The sequence below is a fragment of the Penicillium oxalicum genome, chromosome VII, assembly GCF_001723175.1.
Source record: "Penicillium oxalicum strain HP7-1 chromosome VII, whole genome shotgun sequence".
Lineage (NCBI taxonomy): Eukaryota > Fungi > Ascomycota > Eurotiomycetes > Eurotiales > Aspergillaceae > Penicillium > Penicillium oxalicum.
The window spans coordinates 61260-87647 of NC_064656.1; the positions used below are offsets into that span (position 1 = coordinate 61260).

At 52.4% G+C, this 26388-nt stretch overlaps 11 protein-coding genes across 11 annotated transcripts; 5 read left to right on the forward strand and 6 right to left on the reverse strand.

Annotated features, from left to right (window-relative positions):
* Positions 1-193: 193 nt before the first annotated feature.
* POX_g08552 (uncharacterized protein) lies at positions 194-2611 on the reverse strand (the record flags this gene model as incomplete). Its single annotated transcript, XM_050117323.1, has 1 exon — positions 194-2611. One exon carries the CDS (start codon positions 2609-2611, stop codon positions 194-196), a length of 2418 nt encoding a protein of 805 aa, XP_049965467.1.
* A 2479-nt stretch (positions 2612-5090) lies between these two features.
* Positions 5091-6782, forward strand: POX_g08553 (Ketol-acid reductoisomerase; the record flags this gene model as incomplete). The annotated part of the gene is made up of 2 exons (XM_050117324.1): positions 5091-6253; positions 6521-6782. 2 exons carry the CDS (start codon positions 5091-5093, stop codon positions 6780-6782), a joined length of 1425 nt encoding a protein of 474 aa, XP_049965468.1.
* A 64-nt stretch (positions 6783-6846) lies between these two features.
* Positions 6847-8072, forward strand: POX_g08554 (uncharacterized protein; the record flags this gene model as incomplete). Its single annotated transcript, XM_050117325.1, has 2 exons — positions 6847-7183; positions 7300-8072. 2 exons carry the CDS (start codon positions 6847-6849, stop codon positions 8070-8072), a joined length of 1110 nt encoding a protein of 369 aa, XP_049965469.1.
* Positions 8073-8127: 55 nt separating this feature from the next.
* On the reverse strand, positions 8128-9552 carry POX_g08555 (uncharacterized protein; the record flags this gene model as incomplete). Its single annotated transcript, XM_050117326.1, has 2 exons — positions 8128-9420; positions 9493-9552. 2 exons carry the CDS (start codon positions 9550-9552, stop codon positions 8128-8130), a joined length of 1353 nt encoding a protein of 450 aa, XP_049965470.1.
* A 379-nt stretch (positions 9553-9931) lies between these two features.
* POX_g08556 (uncharacterized protein) lies at positions 9932-10326 on the forward strand (the record flags this gene model as incomplete). The annotated part of the gene is made up of 2 exons (XM_050117327.1): positions 9932-10152; positions 10227-10326. 2 exons carry the CDS (start codon positions 9932-9934, stop codon positions 10324-10326), a joined length of 321 nt encoding a protein of 106 aa, XP_049965471.1.
* A 315-nt stretch (positions 10327-10641) lies between these two features.
* On the reverse strand, positions 10642-11820 carry POX_g08557 (uncharacterized protein; the record flags this gene model as incomplete). Its single annotated transcript, XM_050117328.1, has 2 exons — positions 10642-11432; positions 11562-11820. The coding sequence occupies 2 exons, from the start codon at positions 11818-11820 to the stop codon at positions 10642-10644; spliced, it is 1050 nt and encodes a 349-aa protein (XP_049965472.1).
* An 846-nt stretch (positions 11821-12666) lies between these two features.
* On the forward strand, positions 12667-12925 carry POX_g08558 (uncharacterized protein; the record flags this gene model as incomplete). The annotated part of the gene is made up of 2 exons (XM_050117329.1): positions 12667-12775; positions 12846-12925. The coding sequence occupies 2 exons, from the start codon at positions 12667-12669 to the stop codon at positions 12923-12925; spliced, it is 189 nt and encodes a 62-aa protein (XP_049965473.1).
* Positions 12926-13500: 575 nt separating this feature from the next.
* POX_g08559 (uncharacterized protein) lies at positions 13501-14753 on the forward strand (the record flags this gene model as incomplete). Its single annotated transcript, XM_050117330.1, has 2 exons — positions 13501-13995; positions 14073-14753. The coding sequence occupies 2 exons, from the start codon at positions 13501-13503 to the stop codon at positions 14751-14753; spliced, it is 1176 nt and encodes a 391-aa protein (XP_049965474.1).
* Positions 14754-16120: 1367 nt separating this feature from the next.
* POX_g08560 (NEDD8-conjugating enzyme UBC12) lies at positions 16121-16929 on the reverse strand (the record flags this gene model as incomplete). Its single annotated transcript, XM_050117331.1, has 3 exons — positions 16121-16647; positions 16738-16828; positions 16909-16929. 3 exons carry the CDS (start codon positions 16927-16929, stop codon positions 16121-16123), a joined length of 639 nt encoding a protein of 212 aa, XP_049965475.1.
* Positions 16930-17852: 923 nt separating this feature from the next.
* POX_g08561 (Chitin synthase G) lies at positions 17853-20940 on the reverse strand (the record flags this gene model as incomplete). The annotated part of the gene is made up of 4 exons (XM_050117332.1): positions 17853-17990; positions 18047-20088; positions 20186-20660; positions 20872-20940. The coding sequence occupies 4 exons, from the start codon at positions 20938-20940 to the stop codon at positions 17853-17855; spliced, it is 2724 nt and encodes a 907-aa protein (XP_049965476.1).
* A 3730-nt stretch (positions 20941-24670) lies between these two features.
* Positions 24671-25200, reverse strand: POX_g08562 (uncharacterized protein; the record flags this gene model as incomplete). The annotated part of the gene is made up of 2 exons (XM_050117333.1): positions 24671-25125; positions 25176-25200. 2 exons carry the CDS (start codon positions 25198-25200, stop codon positions 24671-24673), a joined length of 480 nt encoding a protein of 159 aa, XP_049965477.1.
* Positions 25201-26388: the final 1188 nt, after the last annotated feature.

Genomic DNA, 26388 nt, shown 5'->3' on the forward strand with positions numbered 1-26388 from the left:
GCCAAGAGCGTGTCGACCCGTGCAGTATCGGTCTCCTGCTCCAATGGATTCACAGTTCTCCGAGACTACAAATCGTTCCTTCCGTAGATTAACTTCATTCGTGCGACGCCAAAGAGAAATTTTGAAAGTTCCAATTCGCTACAGTGGCAACCTGAGCAAACAGGACACTTTGCAAAGCGCATCGTGAAGGCGACTATTCCAAGATGGCCCGGACAACCCCACGTTTCTCCATACGGGCGTGATAGTGCTGCAGATTGACGAAACGAGCGCTCAATGGCCCCTCCCTTGCCACGATCTCGCGCAACAGGGGCCAAAATGCGCAATCATCGATGCTTAATGATGGACCTCCCAGGTAGTGTCGCCCCGCAAGAGCTCGCTCGCACTCCTCCAAGCTCGCTTGAAATGGTTGATCAGATAAAGTAGCGCAATGGTTGCGCCAGCGCGCCAAGAGCCCTTCGATCCATTGAAGTGCTTGGCCTCCTTGTATGGCATCCGGACCAAGCCGAATCGACTCCGGAGATCGTTGGGCCAAAGAGGTCAAAATCGCCATGGCTCCCGTGGTTCTTTGACCATCGGGGTGGATGTAGCAAGGTCTTTGTTCTGCAGGAATGTCCTGAGCAAGTGATCCGGCGTGGTCAACAATCTCATATCGAATTCCGCTCTCACCCAGGGCCAGCTGGGCCTGGAGGTCCATGATCGAGTCCCCGCTCAGGATTAAAGGCGCAGGAGACGTTGTCACAAAGTTGACTACATCAAATCCGGCGCCGTAGAAGGCGTCCCAGTCAAATTCGGTCGCTCGATTCTCTTGGCCAAACGCGTGAATGAGTCTTTCTGTTTCAGAGACATCGCCATGAATTACAGTTCGAGCCGTATCGGGTGATTTACTGACCGCTCCTTGGCCCCAGATGGTATTCCTCCCAGGATGCAGATACGTTCCGATGTAACGAAAAGTTAGGGAGATGCGCTCACCACCAAAGGCTTGCTCCGCCGGAGTTTTCGTCGCCGCTGCGCGTTTATCTGGCCGGATACCATGAAGCCATCGCATATTGGTCTTTTCACCGAGAATAAACAGAGATCGGTGTGGCAGAGGGACCACTTGCTTTTGGCGACTGTTGTTTGCTTGTTCGTGCGACTGGGCCGCCGAGACCTTTGTCCTCAGCGTCATCACACGTTGCGCTCCAAGACTGACGTTGCAGATAAACGAGCCGCGCATAATATCCAGTGTTTTGTCGGAATGCTCCGATATCGAATCTTGGCCATCTCGATAAAGCTGAATCAACACGTGGTTGAGAGGATGACCGAGGATACGCTCCACGAGGATGCGCGCCTCGTTCACCGCTGGTGTAAACGGTTCCAGCCTGGGCGACTCGTCCGCAGGATGTCGATAGATGGGAATGGAACCATCTGCCTGGACTTGGCCTTGAACAGCGACCAGTCGAGGGACCTGGCCCGACAGGTGGTACATCTTCTGCCAGGACACCTCTTTCCGGATGCGCTCGAAAGTGTCTGGGGCCAGGTCGATTTCTGGTATGATACGACAATCCCCCTCCCCTAGAGTCTCGCGACCGGGCCTTGCCATGACCGGCTCTGCAGCCACAGTTTGGGAGGTTAAGTCCCGGCGCTTCGGGCGACGCACACGTGCACGAACTTGCGGCTTGCCTTCGTCTTCAGTGATGGTGCGAGAGCCCCGGGAAGCAATTCTGGAGCTCCGTGATTGGGAAGTCAATCGACCAAGAGCGCGGGTATTCTCAGCCGTGGGCTCTGTGTCTTCTTGCATGACATCCAGGCTATTCATGATATCCTCAATCCCCACAGGATCCCCTGGCGTGACCGACGGCTTTGTGGGCATGGTCCTGTTTTGTTGCGCAATGTCTTCAGTTTCCTGCCAATCGAGCTCCTGGCAGAGCTCCTGTGCAGTGATCCCCGATGCTCCAAGTATGTCTGCCATGCGCCGCATGGCCTCCTGGTGATGTTGGAAATCCCGAAATCCGAGGCAATCTTCCACGAGGGTTACCGAGAACCCGTTTCGAACGGCATCCAAGGCAGTCGCATAGACAGAAATATTGGAGAGGGAGCCACAGAGATACAGCTCGGTCACGAAACGCGTCCGAAACGATAAGACGAGGCCTGCCGACTCGAGCGCCGAATAGCCGGTCTTGTCCAACACCGTATCGCGATGGGGATCGATCGTGGTGAGCACCTGTGCTGGAAATTGAAACCCATTGGATTGCCCAACACAGCATCTGGGTGTATGATCTGACAGGAAAGCTTCCGCATCCACCGGTTCTGGAGAGTCCCGGTCCGAGGCGACCTCGATCACATCGGAGGGTGGCCTATGGGGACGCTTGCGCCGCGCTTTGTCGAGAACGATGCGATCTCCGAAATTCCAGTCCTCCAGGGGTTGAGGGGAGTCGTACTGTGAGCGAACCCAGATCACATCGCCTGACTGACGAAAGGCCGCCACTAGAGGTGGCAACGTCTCGAGGATCTCGGCCGTGTTGGGAACGTGGAGATTGCCCGTTGGGCGGACAAACTCATTTTGGAAATCTATCAGCAAGAGCGCTTTACGGGTCTGAATGGTAGGGAAGCTTCCCCGCGAGAAAAAGCTCATTTTTTTTTTCAATCTGACATACTCAAAGAAAGAATGACGGGGGGGTAAGAAAGCGAAGAGCAGGTCCAGATCTCTCTCGTCACACAGGACTATTTCATGGCGAGTCAACCTGTCACGAGCCCTCTTGGCCGCTTCCACTTTGTGTCTCGCGCGGGGGAAAAGGAAAAAAGTACGGGTGGGGGTCTGACACCTGAGATTGAAGGCCATCAACCGCCAGGGGGCCAGGCCCCGGGTAACGTGACTGGTGCCTTCAACCTCAGGTGGTAAATACCAAGAGGTCAGTCCAGGAGCCAGACTAGTGGCGACTCGGCGCTCAGCGAGTACAGTCGTCTACGCATCCTGCAGCAACTGAGGCGTCCCTACCAAAATATATTGAGCCTTTCGCGGTCATGAGATGGAAAATTTTACAGACGAGGATTAAGCAAGGTTTGGTCTATTGCTCAATGCCTTCAACAGAGCTCCGGGCATCATCAATCTCTCAACATGTTTCAAGACGGGCTTGTCCTGGCAACAGGTGCAGGTGCAGGTGCAAGTCCTCAGCTCGACCGGTATATTGACTCTGCAGCGCGGCCTGGCATGCAGCATGACGTCTTCGTGGAATTGATCCGAGCTCTGTCGAAGCCATGTTTAGATCAATGTTGCCAGGTGCTTATGCGTTTCAGGTACCTTTAGGGTAGGAGACTGTCCAGACCACCCACAGTACTACCTGTTAAGTCAGGTAGGTACCAATTTGATAGAAGTGAATGTAGGAGTAGAACGAATGACGTCCCGTTCGCTCTGTGTTTTGACAGCAATTGCGCAGACTTCCACCTATTAGGTAGCTATCTATAGGTCCCGACGGGCCGACTAAGAAACATCCAAAGTAGTAGGGAGGTACACAAGATCGTCATGAAGATCCCGCCCAGTCTCCATTACAGTGAGGAGGGCTCCAGATTCCACATTATCATCACACACATGAGTGCTCTAATGACACGAGCATTTCCTAAACCCCCAAGAGAATTTCCGACCCCAAGAAAATTTCCGAAGGAAGAAGACACTAACAATGTCGATGGATCTAGGTACAGGGATGGGTACCTGGTCGATGTGCCTGGGTGTACCTGTGAACTGGGCGGGCTTGGTGTGGAAAAAATATATTTTGAAGCCGCTGGGCCCAGCCGAGGGGGGCACTGGCCAGCTGCGCAACCTTACCCGGGTGGTCGAAGGTTTGACCTTACAGCAACTACACATTTATGGGCCCGCCCAGATGAAGAGGCAATTTTTAAGCTGGGAGACTGGATTGGATCCAGGCGAGAGAGCATTCGGCTGTTTCCGAGGATCATTGGGATTTACGTGTACCACACGGGCGGAGATCAATCGGTCTGTGTTTTGCTTCAAGAATTGAAGCCGGCGAGCCTGGCCCCGCCGCAATCACCAGTCTGTTGATAGGGTCTTCCCCACGTGGACGGCCCCCATGGCGCCTTTGGGTGGAACGAGGCTCCATCCCGGGGTGAGACTGTGGTCAAGGCTGGAGACCCTTGGACGAGAAAGGGAGTGTGTTGACATGAGGATTTCTACTTTACATCCTTGCTTGCTAGACAAATCTTTGTAGCATGAAATCCTCCTCACCGCACCCTCATCAGTAAATTTTAGATTCCACTATGCGGCCTCCGAATTCTCGCGGGCTGACAAACGTGTATTGCTAAGAGATCTTTCACGATACAAGATCTTGTGATGCTCCGGGTGGCCCAAGGCCAACCTCCACGATCTTCTCCCTTCCACCCCCACAAGTAAAGGACTCGATCGGTGTGAGTCACTTGCCATCCAGCCCACTCGATACAACGGCATCGCCGTCGAGTCCATGACTTAGGAGATTCAGTGAGTCAGGAACTGTCCCAGAAGATCCACCCCGGGGTCGAGCGCAGTCCGGAGTCTCCCCATCGGCCCGCGAACGGATCTCAGGAGCGTCGGCGGAACGCAATCCAGTGGGACTCGGTGGGGACGCGGTGGAGACCGGCGGCGGCGTCTGGGCGATAGCGGAGATCACGTGAGTGATCTTCAGTCGGCGTGGCCAGACCGGCGCCGGATGCGGTGCCCAATCAGAGTGTCCAATGGTCCCCGGTCACCCCGGTGTCGGCCGGGGAGCTAAGGGGCAACTCCGAAATACCAGCGTAACTTCACGTGACTATTCCGGGAGCAACGCGCGCCGATTGCTGCGAGTGGGAGCAAAGTCTGGGACCGGACTGGGGAGCTCTGACTCCGATGCTGGGACGAGCATAATTGAGACTGGGGACAAGCTCCCTCCAGAAACTTTGCCGATGACTTAAATTCCGCCATCCCCTCGCTCACTTCGTCTGGTCTTTTCCCTTTCTATTTCATCAATTGACCTCTCTCCACTCCTATCTCCCTCTCCCTGTCTACCTTTCCCACACTCTCCTCTTCTTTTCCCCCTTCTTAACCTCTCTTCACCTCACCTCCATACATACATACATACACACACACAATGGCTTCTCGTGGTCTTCCTCGTGCTCTCCGCCTCGCCCGCGTGGCTGCCCCTCGCTCGGTTGTTACCGCAGCTCTCCCCCGTCCTGCTCTGGCCAGCGTTGCCCGCCGTGCCATTGCTCCCATCACGCCCGTCCGTGGTGTGAAGACCATTGACTTTGCTGGTGTGAAGGAGGATGTCTACGAGCGTGCCGACTGGCCCCGTGAGAAGCTCCACGAGTACTTCAAGAACGACACCCTTGCTCTGATCGGTTACGGCTCTCAGGGTCACGGCCAGGGTCTCAACCTCCGCGACCAGGGCCTGAATGTCATTGTTGGTGTCCGCAAGGATGGTGCCTCATGGAAGGAGGCCATTGAGGATGGGTGGGTCCCCGGCAAGAACCTGTTCGACGTCAACACCGCCATTGAGAAGGGTACTGTCGTCATGAACCTCCTCTCTGACGCCGCCCAGTCCGAGACCTGGCCCACTATCAAGCCCCTCATCACCAAGGGCAAGACCCTCTACTTCTCCCACGGTTTCTCCCCCGTCTTCAAGGACCTGACCAAGGTCGATGTCCCCAAGGACGTTGACGTCATCCTGGTGGCCCCCAAGGGCTCCGGCCGCACTGTCCGCTCTCTCTTCAAGGAGGGCCGTGGTATCAACTCCTCCATCGCCGTCTTCCAGGACGTCACCGGTCAGGCCAAGGAGAAGGCCATCGCCATGGGTGTCGCTGTCGGTTCCGGCTACCTGTACGAGACCACCTTCGAGAAGGAGGTCTACTCCGACCTGTACGGTGAGCGTGGATGCCTGATGGGCGGTATCCACGGCATGTTCCTCGCTCAGTACGAGGTCCTCCGTGAGCGCGGTCACTCTCCCTCCGAGGCCTTCAACGAGACCGTCGAGGAGGCCACCCAGTCCCTCTACCCTCTGATCGGTGGATACGGTATGGACTGGATGTACGCCGCCTGCTCCACCACCGCCCGCCGTGGTGCCATCGACTGGTCCAGCCGCTTCAAGGACAACCTGAAGCCTCTCTTCAACGAGCTCTACGACAGTGTCCGTGACGGCACCGAGACCCAGCGCTCCCTCGACTACAACTCTCAGAAGGATTACCGTGAGAAGTACGAGAAGGAGATGGAGGAGATCCGCAACCTCGAGATCTGGCGCGCCGGCAAGGCTGTTCGGTACGTGAACATATCCCCTGCTCCTCCCGCTTCTCCCTTTGAGAAACCACATGGCTAACTGACTTCCTTTTCTCTCCACAGCGCTCTCCGCCCCGAGAACCAGAAATAGATAATTTTTGTGATACCATTTTGACGGCGAGTTGGCGTGAAAAGTTTTACGATGTACTATGATCATTGTTTGGTTTTCCTTTTGGGCTTTGGATTTTATAGCAACGGAATATCATTGACAGCTCTACGAAGCTGGACTTTTACCTCAATTTCTCCCAGTGACCTCCGACTTGTTCGCGACGGTAAAGTCTCCCCAATTGCGACTGCCGGTGACGATGATCGACAGCGTCATAGTGGCCTTGATGCAAATTCCCACCGAGCAGCTCGGCCCCCGCTCGGAGTTACGCCGACGGCGCTGGAGGCGGCCGAGTGCGACTCGGGTGTAAAAGTGCCTTACTCCGCACGGGGGAAGAACAGCTCTGACTCATTCGCCGTGTCGGTTGCTCCTTGGCATGCTCGTGATCTGTGCAAGACTTTGTAACTCTTTCCCAAATCTCCCCAATTCATCCTTCCTCGAGCGCGCTGACCTCGTCGCCACACCGATCATGACCTCCCCCGCCGAACAAGCACGGGCTCTGAACCCCGCAGCCGTCCACGCCGCCTACTCACTCATCCAACCGCACATCCATCGAACTCCCCTATTAACATGTACAACACTCGACACGATCGCTTCGACTCCACAAACCCTCGAGGCACTGGTAGGGACTCCGTATGAGGGCCAGACCCCAGCACGGCCCCGATTCCGATTATTCTTCAAATGTGAGAATTTCCAACGGATCGGAGCATTCAAGGCACGGGGCGCGTTCCATGCGCTGCTGCGATTGATTGAGGAACGAGGCGAGGAGGAGGTCAGACGGCGAGGAGTGATTACACATAGTTCAGGTATGCCTTGGATTTCGGCCTATCTACGTCCCCAATCGCTTCCGTATATGTACAAGTGCGTGAGGTGTTGCGCAAAAATGGTGTAAAAATTAACACAGGAATGGGAATGTCAACAGGTAATCACGCTCAAGCACTTGCTCTGGCCGCCTCAACACTCCATGTCCCCGCGTACATCGTGATGCCTCGCATCAGTACTCCGTCGAAAATCGCAGGAACCCGCTCACACGGTGCAGAAGTCATCTTCAGTGGTTCCACGAGTGTTGAGCGCGAGGCAGTTGTTGCGGAGATCCAGGCAAAGACAAACGCAATTCTGGTCCCTCCGTACGATCATTTCGATATCATTTGTGGCCAGGGAACGACCGCGCTGGAATTGGAAGAGCAGCACGCTCAACAGACGGGATCAAACACTTTGCATGCGGTCATTACACCGGTTGGCGGTGGCGGATTAAATGCAGGCGTGGCGACATACTTTTCAGACAAACCCCAGACGAGAGTCTTTGGGGCGGAGCCAAGCTTTGAAGGCGCGGATGACTGTCGTCGGGGTTTATCAGCCGGCAGGCGAATCGAAGCCGTGTCCACGCTCACCATTGGCGATGGACTGCGCACCCCAGTCGGGTTGTTGAACTGGGAGGTGATTTCGAACAAAGACAAAGTTGCCGGGGTATATGCCGTGACGGAAGAGCAGATCAAGGCCACGATGCGACTGGTCTTGGAACGCATGAAGGTCTTTGTCGAACCCAGTGCCGTAGTGGGCTTAGCCGTGTGTCTCTTCGATGAAGACTTCCGTCGAATCGTTGAACAAGAAGGCGGTGACGTGGGATGGGACGTGGCGGTGGTATTCAGCGGGGGCAACACTACCGTCGAGGCCATCGCTAAGTTGTTTGGTTAAAATAGCATCTTTTCGTGACATGGGAACTCCCCTTCTCCACCACGCCGTAGCTGTTTCATGATGGTTCATCCAGCGAAATGATCTCAATCCCACTTGCTCGCACATAGAAGGAAAACCATCCACGATTGTGCCAGTGCACGCTGTCCGCCACTCGACGGGGCCAGTCTTCCTGGCCCCAAGCATTGACACAGGCTGAGAATCGCCCCCGTTGAACCACATCTTGACGCATGGAGGCCTCTCGTCTGGCATCATGTGCACTCATGGCTGCAGGAAAAGGACGAACGGGATCGCGGTGGACGACCAGTCTTAGCGTCGGGAATAAACCCCAGGGCGCAGGTAAAGCGGGCCGTAAAGAGGGAGTTTGACTAGATGGACGATCGTAAGGACCGGATGGTCCATCGCTGACTGAGGCAGTGGAACGACCGCCCGAGACAGTAGTGGTGTAAACAACAGCGCAGCCAAAAAGTTTCTGCAGGCGCTTGAGTTCGGTAACAAGATTCGTATACAGATCCGAAAAGTAGAAGCTCAGCTTCTGCTCGCGTCGTGCCTCGATTTCTGGATGAGATCGCCCGATCTCGTCTGTTCGAGCGATCTCGTCCCGCAGCTTGTCTTGCCACAAGAAAGCCGTGGCACTGTCAATAGCGATCATATGTAGTGGCCTCGACGCTGAACAGTGTTGTGAGAGATCATATAGGTAATACTCGAGCTGGGCGAGCGTCGCCAAAAGCGCCGAAGACGACTGTGGACGGAAGACGTGCACTTGCTGGAGACACGACGTCAATACATCATTGACGCTTGGATCGGTGATTTCCACGGTCCCTATCTCTGTCCCTGCGGTCTTCCAGGCATCCCGCAGAATCCCTTGGGCCACCAGCCGCAGTCTGTAGACATCGAGCCGGTGGTCCGCATCGATCCAGACCACGGCAGTCTCGAGTCCTCCAATCGTGACGTTGAGGATTTTTCTCGGCAAGATTGCCCGTGCGACGATATAGTATAGAAGCTGTGTCTTGCCAGATCCCGATAGACTGCTGGCGATCTCTACAACTGGACTTGGTCTCTTGACTCTGGTGGTTGCGCCCAGAGATGGCACGGTTGATGGGAACTCTGATTCGGACAAATCTTCAGCCGCAATGGCCCGGTCATCCTGACTGCAGCGCAGAAGGACTTCCTCGTCTTCTGTGATGATCTGTTCATCTAATGCGGCATTTGGTGGTTTCCGTTCTGTGTCTGTCGACACACTCGACGTTCTTGGCATGAACACTTCCAATAATGTATCAATGACCGGCACGCCCAACAGCAATTGCTTGTTAGCTGAAGCTGGATAGAACTGGATCAATTCATCGAGTAGCTGGAGAAGTACAAGATGGTCAGAGCTGCCGAGTCACGGATACAAGGACATGATCTCGACATGTATCATTACCTGATCGAGCCCTTCCTGGTGCACCTCGGCCAAGGCCCTCTCCCCAAAGCTGGCGGCCATCGTACATCTCCGAGCCGCTGGCCGTCTCACCAGCGATACAACGGAAAATCGCGCGGGTCACCGAAAAAAATACTCTCTTGGACGCCAGTCGTAATGGCCGTAGAAGTAGCAGTCACGTGGCTGCGACTGCCCAGCTCGTTCGTTGTACACTTTGGGAGCGGAAATCCTGCGCAAGAAAGTCCATTCGGCGAACCGCGGGACGCATTCCGCCCGCCGAGTTGCGACTCGGGTCATCGCGGTCGATCTCATGCACGAGCTTGATTTGTTCCCAAGCACGCCCCCCGTTCTTACACATCTCTGCCACTCTGCGACAGCGCCAACGCTCTACAGCATCAGCCCCTTCTAAGTGCAGGCGTTATCTCTTGAGATTCAAGTCAGAATGGCGCCAGTAACGCCCAAATTCCACGTCTCGGCTCTGCCCGTCAATGTCAAAATTGTCGAGCGCAACTTCACCGAGCCGAGACCTCGCAAGGGACCATCCGTCAAGTTGGACGAGTGTCCGCTCTATGAGATGGTCCAATATTCATGCAATCCTCCCTCCGATAAGATTCCAGAACCGGGCCGAATAACCTGCCAGCCTATTGTGCGATTGTTTCGACGGTGAGTATTTGAAATGCCCGTGCTCAGTCCAGCGGCCGTGGTTAAAGAACTAAAACTGACACGCGCTCTCCCAGATGCGCCAAGGGGTTGATGGTCGAAACAACCTCGTGGGAGCCCACCAAGACAGCCGCCAGGGTGGCACGGCATCAGCAGCAAAAGGATTCAAAGTCCTGATCGTCTCAAGCTGATCGATATAGCTTACGGGCGGCCACCTAGTGCACTCGGACATTGGGCGAGGTTACGAGCCTGTGAAGGACAACCGAAAATACAAATCGCGTAATTTTTAATGTCATACTGCAACTGCCATGGGGGTATCTATCTTCTTCAAAAACGACTCCGGCAAAATACGCAAAGCGCCACTGCAAAGGAAATGAAACGCAAACCGACGCCCAATCACAGCGCCAGAAGCCAGAGAGATCAGAGCGGCGGAGAGAGAGAAAAAAACAGGGACAAGAAGAATTGAACAGCCGTTTTCCGCGCGTCATCCGTTCAGGATCCGATGAGACCATCGACACCTTCCAGACCCGGCTTAGATTTGACTCCCCTGTCTTCCAAATTTCGACTACTGGCCGCGGTCGTTCGCCGCCAGTAGTCGCGCTCGCAATTGACAATGGGGCCCAAGTCAAGGTCGCCAAACAGCTTATGACGGGCTTTGGCATCTGCGTCTCCGGTGTGACCCGAATCAATGTCCATCGCAGATCCCCCGGGACCGCCGACCGTTACACCGGGAGGGGCCAATGGATCCTTTTGTAGCCTCTTTGTTATGCCCTTTATCGTCTTCTCGAACATTGTTTCCATGCTCTCTGCCCGTCTACCCCAGAGCTTCTTGTCTCGTCCACTCACCCCCGTAGGACTATTGCGGTACGCCGCACTGGCCAACTTGCGTAGAGCCTCCTCACCGTGCCGCCCATCCTCCGCCGCACGCTCCCGAATCTGGCGCGGATCATTGTCACGCTCGGTAAAGACGGGTGTCGAGGAGTAAGTGTGCTTGCTGGGAAAGTCGGGGAAATGCTTGGGTACGTAGGAGCGATTGGTCTCGCTTTCTTCGCCTCGTAAGGCATTTAAGAATGGCAACTTGCGTTTGACCTCGTCTTCTGGGGGAGGCGACGGGGGTAGTGCCCGTATAGGGGACACTGTGGGCGGAGTCTTGAGATAGGGACGGAGGTCATCTGGCGTAATGCGATGGTGATTCAACGCGTAATCAAAATCTTGTGGGATGGGCTGCAGTCGCCGCGAAGAAAGCATTGACTGGCGGACAAATTTGGATATGTGGAGGAGATCTGTCCAAAAGGGCATCGAAAAGCGTTCGGTTTTTGTCAGCTCCGCGGAATTTCCTCAATCTGTTTGCGATTTCAAACGTTTCTGCGTCCGAGAAAGAACGGGTCGAATTTGCCTGGCGCAACACGTACATTCTTCTGTGGCGCTGCGAAAGCTACTGAGCGCCGCTGGGTCGGCCATCTCAAAGCCTGCATCTCGAAGCGCATGGCCCAGCGCCCGATTCATCATGTGTTCAACATTATCGTCATCCTGAAGAGCGGGCTCGGACACCTGCGGCAAGACAACTGGCTCGACCAGACGGTGGTGATGGTGGTAGTGATGCTTCGATCGCTTGATGTCCTCTGCTTCCAAATGAGACGGAGAACGCTTGATTTGGCTTGACGTTGCCATGTTCTCGTAAGTTGATGTGACGATTGTAGCTATTCGATAGCAACAAGATCCATAGCTCAGTGCCCGCCGAGAGCAGATAGTGTCACGTGATTGTCAGCCTCAGGCAAATATGGTCGGTGGTCTGACAGATTAAGAAAAGTTCAAATTGAATCAGATTCAAAAGAGGCGTTGAGAAGCTTGAAGAGAGCTGAATGAAAATGTAATCCTCTTTTCACAAAAAATTGTACAAATGATCAAGAGAAAAAAAAGAGAACAGAATCTCTCAGTGCCTGTAGCTTGGTCAGTTTCGTTGTCTTGAAGATGAGAATGGCAATGGCATGGGCGGACAGACTGAATCGACCAATCCGGTGCCTCGCTTAGTCCGCCCGAAAGCTTCAACTTCACTTCGCGGCCTCTTCACCCGCTCACTCTTCACTCCTCCACCTTAGACCACCCCCGCAACCCTCCGAGGCAGGTCCCTTTCTGTCCGACAGTTTTCACTACCCACCGAGAACCGATTGGAATTGTCTATTCGCTACAATGGGCGCTGCTATTCCCCCCATCACCGGCGTATGTGGTCCCCCTCCTCCCTTCAGTCCACCACCCGGGTCACTCCGACCACGATGGATCGACTCGACTTGGCCGAGTTGGAGTCAATCAAACTAACTTGCGTGTTTCGTCTTCTTAGATGCTCCGCGTGGTCTTGTCCTTGACCTGAGCACCGCTTTTGGTGAGTAATACAGGGATTCCATTGCGAATTGGGCAAGTCGCATGATTGCATGATCTGGGAGATCTTTCGGACGCATTTGGCCTACTGCCTGGGCTTTGCGCAGAATTCTCTTCTAGACATGGTTTCTTCATGCCTACATGACGGACAAGCTCGCCGCTCGCAACTCAACCAGCAGACAGTGGCCGACTAACCACGAATCGCGAAATCTAGGCTTCGGCACCACCTTCGGTTACCTCTGGTGGTACGGTATGTATTTCATGGATGCGTCATTACTGTCCTCTCGCCCACGCCGAGTCTAATAGTCGTCTTTGTCTAGGCTACCACTTGCCCCGTGTCCGTGAGCGTGATCTGTTCTACGCCCGTCTCGAGCAGGAGCGCGCTGCTCAGCGCAGCTAAATCGGTCAATGTTCAACCGCCCCTCCCTCCAGCTAGATTATGTCATATCTTCTCTTTTCCGCTTCATCACGATTCTCCCCTCGATGAATTCAAACCCGAGAAACATGGACAAACACCCTCCCTCCGATTCCTGATCTTGTTGGGCCGCATAGTTTCTCCGAACGAGATATAATGACAAATCCTGGTCGAGTGTGGAAGGGATTTCAGGCTTGAAACCCGATTGTACATATACAGCTGTCATCAATTTTGTTCTTCCACTTGCCGCAGATATTCGAGCCCGCGTCCCTGTTGCCTGAGCATTAGAAGTAGCTCATCGTGCTCACGTTGATCTTGATCGAAAGGCTTCCCATGTTTAATTGTAGGAAGTCTGCAGGTAACATCATCCCAGACACTCTTACCGGCCCCTGTGACATCTCGGACCAGTTGGCTGCGTACCTCGTAAGGGCACGTGAAGTCCCATTTTCCACCGCCTTTTGTCTATTCTCGCGGAATGGCACCCATAAATACCGCAAGCACTCTTCCTATTCACAACACCACACTTGCCCCGTTCACTACTTCGGTTTTACTGTTTCAACATGGATTGTATTAATTGGACGACCCACAGAGGTGTGGAGAGTCCCTTTCCTCAAATCGATTGGGACGCGCTGAAAGACTACGCAATCAACATTAGATACACACAAGATGAGCACCCTAAAGAGCGACAACCCTTGAAATGCGACATTCCTCCAGTCTATAGTATGGGTGGAGTGCACTTGGTGCGACTCTTGGCCTTTGATGATGAAACGAAATGGGTTGCACGTATCCAGTTGCGGGAGGCAACCTCAGATTCCAAGGCTCTCTTGCTTTCTGAGATACACACCCTCTCTCTGATCCGAGCGAAATCGGATATTCCGGTACCACGAGTCTTTGGATATGATATCTGTCAAGAACGTATTGGACGTGCATTCATGATTATGGAGTTTATTCTGGGGAGCACGGCAATGAATGCGTTTTGTGGCCACGAAGTACACGCTGGAGAGATTCCCCTGCGATATAAGGCGAAATTTCACAACGATGTCGCTCATATACAGGTACGATTAAAGTTGACCGTTGAGGAAAATCTCCCTCTCTCTCTCTCCCTTTCTCCAACTGACTAAACTATCAACAGGCGACGATGGCCTCAATACGATTTCCCAAGATCGGTATGATCTCTCGGCTTCACGACGGCTCTTACGATATCGGTCCAATACCTGGTTTGGGGGGTCCGTTCGAAAGTGCACAGGAATATTTCACGGCGTGGGCGGAAAACGCTCGATTTCCTACTGGAGAAGATACAATTCGTGCCTCGGTACCGCCCGAACTAGCAAATGAACTTATCCTATCCATTAGACAATTTCCGAGCCAGTTCAAAAAGGCACTGCGCAGACTTCCGATAAATACGGGGCCATTTCCTCTTCACCACCCCGACTTCTATCACAGTAACATCATCATAGACGATACGCATAACATCCTCTCGGTCATAGACTGGGAAGGCGCCGGTACGGTTCCCTGGGAAGTGGTGCAATTCCCTATGTTTCTGTACACGGTTCCCCCGCCAATCGATCTCCCATCAAATTACGACCATAATGGTTATCCGGTTGATGTGGAGGTACAGAATCGTTGGAAGGAACGACAGGAATATATCGAATCTGTCAAAACGGCCGAGACAGAAAAGGCTTTTGATAACAAACTTTCTAGGATTCTGGCTTCCCACGAAACCCAAAATCTTGCCACTTCCATCAAGCTTTACGAAGATCCAGGCAAAATCGGATATTACTGCAGGCTGTTGAGAACAACTGAGGGTAGTTGAGCGATGCAATAGTTGTGAACTATGATTTCTAGAACTTTCTACATGGTCTTGAACCAATGGGGACGGGACTGGCAAGGAATAGCGAGCCGCAACAGAAATGAGACAAGACTCTGGCTTGTTTACTGGAAGCATCAATGTTAGGTAGCCCGGCAGATACTCTCAGTACGTTGTTCTTTACACCTTTCATCCCACCACGTCTGAAATTGATGTATATATATACATATATATATATATCCCCATTTGAAGAAATCATATCTATTGTCAAGAACTTGGTCGTAAAATTGGCGCCTGTTATACCGAGGAAGTCTCGAAGCAAAGACCAGGGCTCTTAGTACATATGATCCTCTTATTTATTTATCCACAAAGGCCTCGATTCAACCTGAGACAGCTGAACATCACCTTACCAGTACCCACTTAGTATATGGAAATGGTGTGGAACCAAGACTGGAAGCTCCAGGCACACATGTAGGTAATGCATGGAGATTTCCTCAGTTCTCAAGGAAGCACTTTCGCCAAAATGACTCCAGTAGAGCTAGTTGACGAAGAAGCGGAAAGGAATTACAAGAGTGGAAAGGGTCAGCAACCGGAAAAGTCCACCGCTTCTCGCTCTGAATGATGGGTATCTAATCGCCGATGCGCTTCGGGAATTTAACAAAATGTGTTGGATCGGGAAACAAGGTGGGGGGGAGAAAGTTCGTTTCCCATTCTCAAAAGGTATATTCGGAAGCTATTTTTCATCCCACTCCTAAAAAATCTATCCTCTCATTCCTCCATTTTCCTGAATGCAAGGACATAGGTCCTACATGCAATGGCTGCCTGGGTCAGACCACACATGGTATACCTCGGGATACCTTGAAAAATGTTCAATATACCATCATACCTTCTTCAAGGGAGCGATTGGCATGGATTTTGGGCAGAGGTGAAGAGTCCTGGCCATGAGATTTGTTTGTTTCATGTCCCCACGAGAAATGTTCAAGATCTTACGACAAGTTATCGGTAGCGAGCTGGCCTTACATGCCTGAGTAGGTACAGTATAGATTGCTTCAATGTACATTTCGAACCGAGGCTAAGACTGATACTATACCTAGCGCATACGCTAGCTGAGGTCGGAGACTTGGAACTATCTGTGGACTTTGTTTCAAGAGACACCCTTCCATAAGAAGTGTCTCTCCCACTCAAGAGCCACGGGTCGTGGCTTTCATGGGCCCCGGAAAGAAGGGTCTCCATGGCTCGACGATAGCTTATCCTGCAACCAAATGATTGTCGCTCATTGCGGCTCTGAAGAAAATGGGGTTCGCTCGGTATTGGGAAAATCCAAAGAAAAAAAGCTCGTAAAGCATAATCAAAGGGGAGCGGTGCCGTTAGATCTATCGAAGGACTCGTTCGAAAGTTTCGCCCCGGACAGTTCCGCCAGCCATGGAGGACCGCACATTCCGTTTGAAGGCATCTCGGTTGTTGCGGAGGTCGTCTGCAGCTTCTTTGTTCAAGGGATCGGAGGCGTTCGGCTCAAGGAAGAGGAACTTTCCACGTCGCACGGAAATCGTCAGTGACCTAGGGGGAAAAGCCAAGTGTAGAGCACAGCGGAGCCCGCGTATCGCACATACCTGCATGCCCACAATAACCGCATTGAGGTTTAATACTGGTTTCCAGTCCTCACGGAGAATGTTCAAGCAAACATTGCCGTCAAGGTCAATGTTAGGATGGTAGATCTTTTGGGTGCATTTGACCTTGGGGGGATCGTGGGGGAAGTTTTGGTTGACGCTGAAGTTGAAGTTGAAGACGCCACCCTTGTACATGCCCTCATCTGGCTCGATAGTTAGGGTGAAGTTTAGGATATCGTCGGGGTTCGGAAAGGACATCTTCATGGTGCTGCCAAGGGTGAGTTCTTGAAGGTCTATTGAGCATCGCGTTAGAACGAACTCGGCAGCGTTGAAGTAGGTAGATGTAAGACGGGAGAGATAGGGAGAGCAAGAGAGGTACATACCTCGTTGAACTCGAAGTTGTGCCGCCGTGACCTTCTTCTTCTTTTTGCCAGCTGCGCTCTCGGCATTCTCAGCCTGCGCTTGCTGCTGCTTCTGTCATCGGGAAGGTATAGGATAAGCCACTATCACCAGACCCAAGAGAGAGCCCCATATTGGAGCAGCTTTGACCTTACCATTGACCAGATCTTCAACATCTTGGCTCGTCAATCACCACCCCACCACGCGGATCAGCGGAGATCGCAAAAGACAAAAAGGTGGACCCGCAAAGGTCGTGAGAGGTCAGGTCGGGGCTGTCACTGCAATATAAAACGGAGAGATTTGAGGCCTTGGGATCGAAGAGCCAAAGGCAAAGGCTATAGTTCCCACTAAAGACGGAGGAGGAGGTCTGTGAAGAAAGAAAGGCGGAGTATCCAGGAAGGCGAAATTCGGTCTGCGGGGAGACTATCAGCCCGGCAGTTCTCTCTATCGCGGCCAATTTGACTCTCCGCCTTTGATTGAAAACATGACGTATCTCCGAGTGGTCACCGCCAGATCAGAACACATCAATCTAGTGCGATTCAAGGTCGGACAGAAATAAGGACAGAAGACCAAAGGCCTTACTGTCACCTCAATCTGGATCCGTCCAAGCGAGAGATGGGTTTTGTTTCACCGCCTCAGCCTCCAAGCTGCTGGACGGTCCAGACGCGCGATGAGATTAATTTGCCGAGTGGCGGGCCGTACAAGAAGCTGCCATCGTGAACAGACTTTCATCAGATATCACTTGGGAATTCATTGCGCCATCCTAGATGCAACCACTATGGTGCGAACCGCCTCACAAGGTGACGAAACATAGGACAACAAAATACACTGAAGGTTGCTAATCAACCAGTTCCTATCAGGTGACCACGATAAAACTACACACAGGGCATCATGAGAAACCATAATTCACAGGGAAACGGGCGTCTTTTGAAATGGAATACAGGTCGCGATGGCTGGAACAAAAACGAAAGGAAAAAGAAAAAACAGATCAACCAGAGCACCAAAAATGGGGCATAGATAGATAACATCACATCCGAAGATGAAGGGAGGCGATCGGGTGTCATGATGGCACTTGCCAGGAAGGGAATGCAGATCGCATTTACCGACGGGCAAAGCAGCACATAATACCAGTCCGGCCGAGGAACCAACAGGCACCGATGAAGCGGAACAGGGACATCACAGCGGTAGACCACAAAAGAGCTTGGAAGAACTTAGCCGTGCGGCCAGTTGCCGTGTTCTGGAAGGGTTGAAATCAGCATTGAGTTGCAAAAGGGGAGGAAAGAATGTACGTACCGTGAAACCAAATTTGTCCACCGACTCACTCGTGATACACACCGCCAAGAAGGCATTACTGAAGATCCAGAAGGTGACCAGACGGGTACGGAAGCTCTTGTACGAATCCTCGAGGGACTTTTCGTCATGCTCCACGGGAGCGACATAGGGAGTCAGGGCCCGCTTGACGGTCGCCTCAAATTGACTATCGATATCAGCCTGCGGTTTGTCGATTTCTTCAATCACGGCATCTTTGCTGCCTTCGTCCTTGGTGGTCTTCGCGGAGGGCAGTGCATCCGCCTTGTCGGAACCCTTGGTACCCCAAGAGACATCGTGCCAGTTGCTGAACGCGTAGACGTTGAGCACATTGATGTATGAGGACTGCAGAACCATGTATGCGGGGAAGGAGGTGAACATGTGCCATGGATCGGCGTACATGAACGAGGCGACAAAGTACAGACCGAAAGTAGCCGCCAGTGCAATGATGATGATTCCTGCACCGGACGAGCCAAAGAAGGATTTGAGGAAGGCGCCGACGCCATCGCCTGTGTTGAAATCCATGGGGGCACTTCCAGTAAAGGCTCGAATCACGAGATACAGCGAGTCCACCACAATGTAGACTTGAATCAGACCGAAGACCACAAAGGAGGTCAAGTAGGTGAACTTGGAGCCCTTGGGACGATTGCCGAGGGCAAGAATGAATTGCAGTAACAGGAATCCCAAGTAGACGTACTTGAGAATGGTATTGATGATGGGGGTTGCCGTGTTGCCGAAGGGGAACGCGTGGTTGCCATTGTTGTCACTCGGGGTACCGACCAGGTCCAGGATGACGGTGGTGGTCAGCCAATACGAGGCGAGCGCGAACCACGTGAGGAAAGTTTGGAAGATGTTGTAGAGCATTTGAATGTGAAGGAAGAACATGCGAACAATGTTGTGACCGGATTTGTACATTCGGCCAAAGTGCATCAGGGAGTAAATACCAGCGGCGAAGGACCCGTTCAACCAACGACGACGTTGCGAGATGAACTCGGGGGCACCCTCGGGCACGTCAGTCTCGGCCTTGGAGGCCTTGACATACGAGAGATGCCACTTGGAACCAGCCTTGGCGACCAACTCGAAACACAGAATACGGTCCTCGGCCAAGAACATGTTCTTTTTGAAGATGTTCATTCCCTCAATACCCTTTTTGCCGAGTTGTTTGGAGAGTGTGTGATCTCCATGGAAGTACTGTTCCAGCGGGCGGCCCATAATAGCGCGGAATCGGTAGGCCGAGAAAGCACCAGGTAACACGGAGACGTAACCGAACGAACTCTCGAGCGGCTTATCCAGGATATTACTGATCTTGTATTCGAAGTTCTGCGCGGCCACCAGCGGGTTGATCAGGTTTCGCCAGCCCTTACCCAACATGGCGTGAATTTCACCACACGCACCGCCCAGATCCTTGTCGTTGTAGAACGCCTCCCACAACGACAGGAGGGACTTGGGGCCGGGCTTAGTGCCTGCGTCGAGCAGAATGCAGATCTCGGGGTTCAGGATGCGGCCAAAGGCGTTGAAGAGCCAGCGGTGGGAGTTGATCTTCTTGCTGTTCTTTTGCTTCAGGCAGAACATCATCTGCACAGGAGGTAAAGTGCTTGGCCCATCATCGGTCGGGCGGATCAGTTGCTGCGTCGGCGTCACGGACAACTGGGTGGTGTATTCGAAAATGTGCGCAACCGTCTCCTTGCCGTCGACATCGCGCTTCATCACTCCATCCTGGTAAATACCGACGGTAGCCAACACATCCAAGGTGTCCTTGTCGCACGGGTCGATACCGTCGAAGACGAGGGCCACGACGATCTTCTGCCACGCCGGGCCACCCTTGTTCCAGAACTCGGATTTCTTCAGGTTGACAATATCACGAATATTCTGCATGACACCATGCAGAGTTCGGGATGTCAGGGTCTTGTCTTCGTTATAGTAGGTAATTGCGATAAGCAACTCGGTATGACGGTTGTACATGGCGGGTCGCAAGTTGTAACCATTGTGGAGGGTGAACTCGTTGGGGTCACACGTCGCGGCAGTGTCTAGAGGATCATACAATCAGGCTAATTCGTTCTGACGTGGAGAGCGGCCAAAAAAAAAAACGTTTTAGCTCGATGCTGCTGTTTGCGTCTCACTTACATCGCATGTGAGTGAACTCCTCACTGCCACCCTCCAAGTCATTTCGATACTTGGCTTGAATGGCATTTTGAATGGCGCTGGGTACTGGGTAGTCGACACTCAGGACAGAGCCCTGGACGAGCTTCACCTTTCGTGTGGCGTACCGACGCAGATTACCTCCGCCATTGTTACCGCCGGGGGCCTGTCGCTGGCGCCACGCCTCAGTGGAGGATGTCTCGCTGCGTGCGTAGGGGGAAGTCGAGCGACCCGGCACACCGAATGCCTCTGCGGGATTTTCTGGAGCATAGGCAGATTCCGTCGCATAGGGATCGTGGTATCCGGGCGCAGCATCCGAGGCGTACGTCTCCGTCAAGCTGTAACCGGAGACTGGACGCACAGGAGAGACCCCTCGCGAGTGGGCATCATCAAAGGGGGTCGCAAAGGGGCCTTGCTGGTGAGCGAGCAGTCCATGAGAAGCATCCTCGTCTTCGCGATACTGTGGCAGATGTTAGTCTCACTGGTTCCTCTGGTATTCGTTCGTGATGTTTGTTTTTTTTTGATTTCCAGCCATTTAATTGCCTTGGAGCTAGTGTCATTAAACCCTCCAAGGACGATGAAATGGAAAGTTCGGATGATGCGGGTTTGTTTTGCAAGCGGGCCTGGCCAGCTCTCCGCATATAGGGACATTCTGAAGGGGAAGCGCATACTTGGGAGGCTGGTGCATCATGATGAGGCTCGTACTTGGGCGAGTGCGCGTCTGACCCGTGGTAGGCCATGGTGGTCGCGCGCGGTCGTAAACAGGGTGAGGGATTCCGGGGGAGGATGAGAATTCAGCGGCCAAGGCTAGGGCCGATTCGAATGACGGGTACGTCAACACAAGGGCAAAACAAGACGAGCCGGGGCGCACAGGTAGACGGGAGCGACAAGTCGAAGCCACCAGGGCTGGCTGTCGTTATGAGAGAGGCGTGGATGGCCCTGTTGTGATCAGGGATAAGGTATCTCTGGATGGACAGGATGATGGGGGTGAGAGACTCCGAGTGGAAAGGGAGAAGTCCCGCTGTTGTGGTTCGAGGACGGGTGGTGGTTCCCTGGTTCACACACAGGGGCGGAGAAAAAGAGTGGAGGGGCACAACTTGGGAGAAACGGTGACCGCTAGGCAGTCAAGTTACTCTTTGTTCCTGACAAAGAACAGTTTCAACGAGTCACCGACAGATATAGAAAACCGTTGAGGAGACCAACAAGCATCAGACACATGGAGGGTAAAATAGAAGGGGAAAAAAATTCAAATGGGGGCAAGATATGTCGGAAGGGAGAACACGCGGATCGTCAATGGGATGGCAGACAGGACAGGGTGTGTCCAACCAGCGCGCGATCCTGTTATTATTTGCTGGAAGGTGCAGGTGGAGGCCGATGGTCTCAGCCTCCGGTATGGACTGCGGTCTGCGATCACGCTGGCAGGTACCACATTTCGTGATTCGTCTGGCGAGGATTTCAGGGAGTTACCTATCTCAAGGGGGCAAAAGACCAGAAAAAAGGAGACGTCTTCCTGAACCCATTATTAGACTATGATAGATTTTCTTGTGTGACTACTAAAGGCCTTGATGAATTTGATTCTACTAGGATAGGCAAAAAAAAGGCTATGTTTCATGGCGCTTCTGCTGGTATGGCGATATGTATGTGAGGTATGATCGTGTGTAGACTGCAGTGTATACACTGATGCACAAGGGCACCACTACCATTTCCATTGTCGAGGATTCAGGATGACAACGCAGGATATGGTAGTACACATGTACACATGTACAGTGCAACTGACGAACCAAAGCTAATGTCACTGACCTGTCGCAGGACACTCATGCGAGCCTGTTTGTCAACGGTCGCATGGTGTAGAGATCAAGTCCCTGGGCAATGGTCAGGTCACAGTACAGCTGTGGCTCCTGACCAAGCCCCGTCGGACTCGGGATATGGTCATTCTCGAGGACAAACTTTGACCATGAATAGATTTGGTCGACGTGGACAGTGGAGAGTGCAGGCAAAAATAGATTTGTCTCTAAGCCCCGGGCGGCTTAGCCTGCGGCGTCCCATGCGCATCGCCAACGTCAACTACCGCCCAATTGAACCAAGGATCAGGCTGACGGTGATGAGGACCCTACATCAGTCAGGAAGTGTCTTTCATGATTCAGATCCACGCAAGACGGTCTCTTTGATGCAAGTCAGTCTCCCGCGTGTTTACATTATTTTGGGTGACGTGAGTCAGCCGAGTAGATTTCCATCAACGGACTGATTGAATGGCACAGGGCAACCCTGGATATACACAGTGGAGCATCACGTAGATACAGCCACACATCTACCCGAAGCCCGACATCCATGCGCAATAGGAGTTCCAGTGCACTATCCAAACAAAAGACACCGGGTCAGATACACAAGGCTCAATGAGAAGCAGCTTATGTATCATAATATGATGGAGACTTCTCTACTCCACAAGGTGCATGCCTTAAGGTTATCCCTTGGAGATCAGGGGCGATGCATGAGGCGGCAGAATCAACGATCAACGTATAGTTGACTGGATGGCATTTCAGGGCCCCTACCTAATGTACTTATCAACCTGAATGTTAGTATCGAATACAGTAGTAACACTCTCTGGGCACCCTGATCTGTAAAAGTACACTGTGTTCAATGATTTGATTGGATGAGCACCTTTGCAAATGATGGATGGATGCTGGGTTGGATAACTCTATCTGCGCAGGCGGGGGTTCGGGGGTTCTGTCGCGGTGGTTCTCTTGTAGCCTACCCTCTCTTGCTTCTTGTTGAGAATTTGGCTGTCTTCAAATGATTGACTCCACGGTACAAAATGTTCCAGAGTACTCCATTGTGCTTCACTGCCCTAGTTTCAACCTACCACGCTAACCGATGTAGACAATCCGCTACTGATCTCTCAGTGACACTGATGATATACTAGCTGACGGCCTCAACCTTGATATGGCTGTTTCCATCAGCCATGTCTAACTTACGATACCCAACACCCTCTTCAGCGCTTCCACAGAAGGGCCCTGTTCCATTCATTCCGCACTTTGCTTTATACTGTCTGCCTTATCGAATGCCTTTTTCTACTACAGTGCCTGGCCCTCCACCTGTCGCGTTTTTGTTTTTCCTTTGGTTCTCCAGATCCTTGGCCGAGTTACAGCACTGAGCTGACCCGCTCCGCCCAGTGATTGGACTCCACCGCTGAAACACCGCAACTGTCGGTCGGCGGCGGGCGCAGGTTAAGGCCCAATCAGCGCGGTTGCTGCAGCGACGATCTTTGGCGCCGAGACAAGGGCGTCTTGCCGCCAGAGATTGTAATAGATGGGTTGGTGGCGTGTTAATGAATATATACGAAGTATACACGAAGGACCTATACCGGACTGGAGAAAGTTCCATGCCTAGGGTTGAGGAGAGGGTTGGACTTCTCCGGAAAGCCTAGCCGCATCGGTACTCCCAGGATCCATGTTCCATACACCTCTGGCCGCTAGATGTTTCGGCTGGGAGTGCTCCATTGCCGCGTTCCAAAGATCACCATTTGAAAAAATTCCGCATTCTTGAGGCTAAGCGGGTATGCTGATGGTGGCATACGACGCGATCGCTGGAATGAATGTTGACTGATTCGACGGGCGGGAGTGTCAACAAGGTCGGATGTAGCGAATAGAAGAACTCCTGTGGATTGTGATACCACACGTACCCATTGATGGTCCAAGGTTGCCGCACATGGTATATCCGTGTGCAACAACCAGCACAGTTCCTTGTTGACCTAACGTTGATACCATCGGCGTTTGCCTGAGCAGCGCCTGAAGACTTGACCATGACCACGCAGTACATCTATTTGATATTTTGATACCGACTGGTACCACTTAGTTTACCTCTCAGGCTGGACCACTGAATATATCCGCAACCCAGACACCCAATCTCTGTTCCCCCATTCAATCGCACGAGACCTTTCCCGCGTTGACCCTGTCGATATCCATTTCAAAAGCAGCCCGTCGAGAAGTCCAGCGTATCATGAATACTTGCCTGGAAAGTATATTTTGCTCTCATCTGCATCCTCCAGTTCCCTTTGTCATTTCCGGCCCTCACAACCCGACTTGCCACATTCTCAAGTGTCTCCGTACTCAATCGATCAATGTCAATTGGTGATCGTCTGATCGATCGAGAAGAGATCCACATTTTTTGCTGGCTCCATTTGAGCGGCATATCCTTTGATGATCGGTCCATTCACGACTGACAAGCATCTATCATTGATGAGGTTGCCTTAGCTCGCATTGACGGGGTTGTAGTCCATCCATTTCAAGTATCCCTGGCAGAGAAACCCCCCTGGAAAGACTATCACTCTGGGCCGGAGAATCGATAGGCTAGAAATATCGACATGTGGTCTACTACTCCAGACTAGTAACTAAGCGCTAGATACTAAAGGGCTACGATAGCCAGAAGCAAAGGGTATGTTGAAAAGCTTCCTTTCAACATCGACGATCTCTGTTACCAGAGCTTTTTCTGGTACTTTGTCGTGTCGAACCAGCGAGTATCCGCACTACCCTCGGACGCATGCTCCATGATAACATACTCAGTGCCAACACCATTTTCATTTACGGAGGACCACCCGTAGACTTCTGGCACCGGAATGCCCTTCGAGCGAAGAAATGTAAGGGTTGCGACTTCACTAGCGGTTGCGTACGTCTTCGACACGGATATCTTGTATGGGATCTTGACAATTGCTTTAAATCCATCTTCCATAGTGGCTAGAAGCACGCGATTGAAACCGCCTTCACTTAGTTTGACAAGTTGCTTGACCTTTCCGTGGCCAACATGCTTTGCGATGGCAGTTTCAAGTGCAGCAACATCAAATCTCACATGTTGTTCACGAAGGCGTGCTACTTCATTGTAGAGGAATCGACCGGATGAATATGTGAAGAGGGTATCGTTTGGTACCAAGTCTTGGTCCCAAAATCAGCTTCGTATCGAGGGGATGGTGTTTAGAACTGACCGTTCGACATTAAGCGGGAAGACATGCGGGACCAACTGTCTATAAATACCGTTGCAGGACAAACCATCCTAACAGATGGATTGGCTTAGACCTTTTGGCCTAATGGACAAACCAGTGAGCAACGTCACGGTGGGATTTCAATAGCATTGTCTCGCTCCCCACCAATCTTACCATCGTCATCTCCCTTCATCTTCTCTCTCGCCCTTGCACAAAGGCACTCCATCTCTCGCATGTAGTACACTATTACACTGCGACAATCAGTGTAAGTGGTGGACTAAGACTGTTCACCGCACAAAAGCGTGAAACAGACTTGAGACAAACCCCTGGCCTCTGAAAGGCTAAACATCGCTAAAGCCCCGTTGGACTGGTGCAAGTGGCTTTGCATCCTTCCGCAGAGACTGAAGCATGAATCATATGAAGACCGCTCGGATCAATTCCGTCTCTCGGCACCTTCCAATCGGACTGATGGACATGAGTGATTCTGAGATGTAATCGGTTTAAACAGTACAGCCACAAATGTGTATCCCAGGATTGGATGAAAAGGCCAAAGGACTATACTGTATAATTCCATATGGATTTCACATACTTTGTACTGGTGCATCGCTGCGTCTAGTAACGGGTAGATCCAGCAAGTCAATCATACTCAATGAGTAGTGCGTACATGGGTACTCCTCGAAGCATAACCGGAGATTTTCAGCTTTCAGCCTTATCTGTTTGCAGCCTCGGAAAACCAAGGCCATTAGTCGCCTTGATGCCTTATTCCTTAGTCCTTTCGTTCCAATTCCGTTTTCAGTAGTCCGATTCAGTTGAGACTGTGTGACCTGCCGTCGCCGAGGGTCATATGAAGGGAAGTTGAGCTTTCCCGAGAAGGCTTCTTGATTGGGTGAAGATACAGGGGAGTCCCTCAGTGGGGCGGTCTTTCTGACGGCAGGCCAATGAACACATCCAGATGGACCAGCCTCGTCAGCTTTGAGGCAGATGCAGCCAATGAGATTTGGTGGCACTTTGAATCGGCTCAGGTACTGCCGTCCCGTGCCTGGACACCGTTGATCCACCCGCCTTTTGTATCTGCCTGCGTGTCCGTCTGGATCTTTTCAGGTCCACCTGCTGCCGAGACATCGTAATGGAAAGTCCTGCCGGATGGAATTGAATGAGTGAGGCTGTATGGGCAAGATCGTGGATGTCTTTGTCCTACACTGCATGTATATCATGC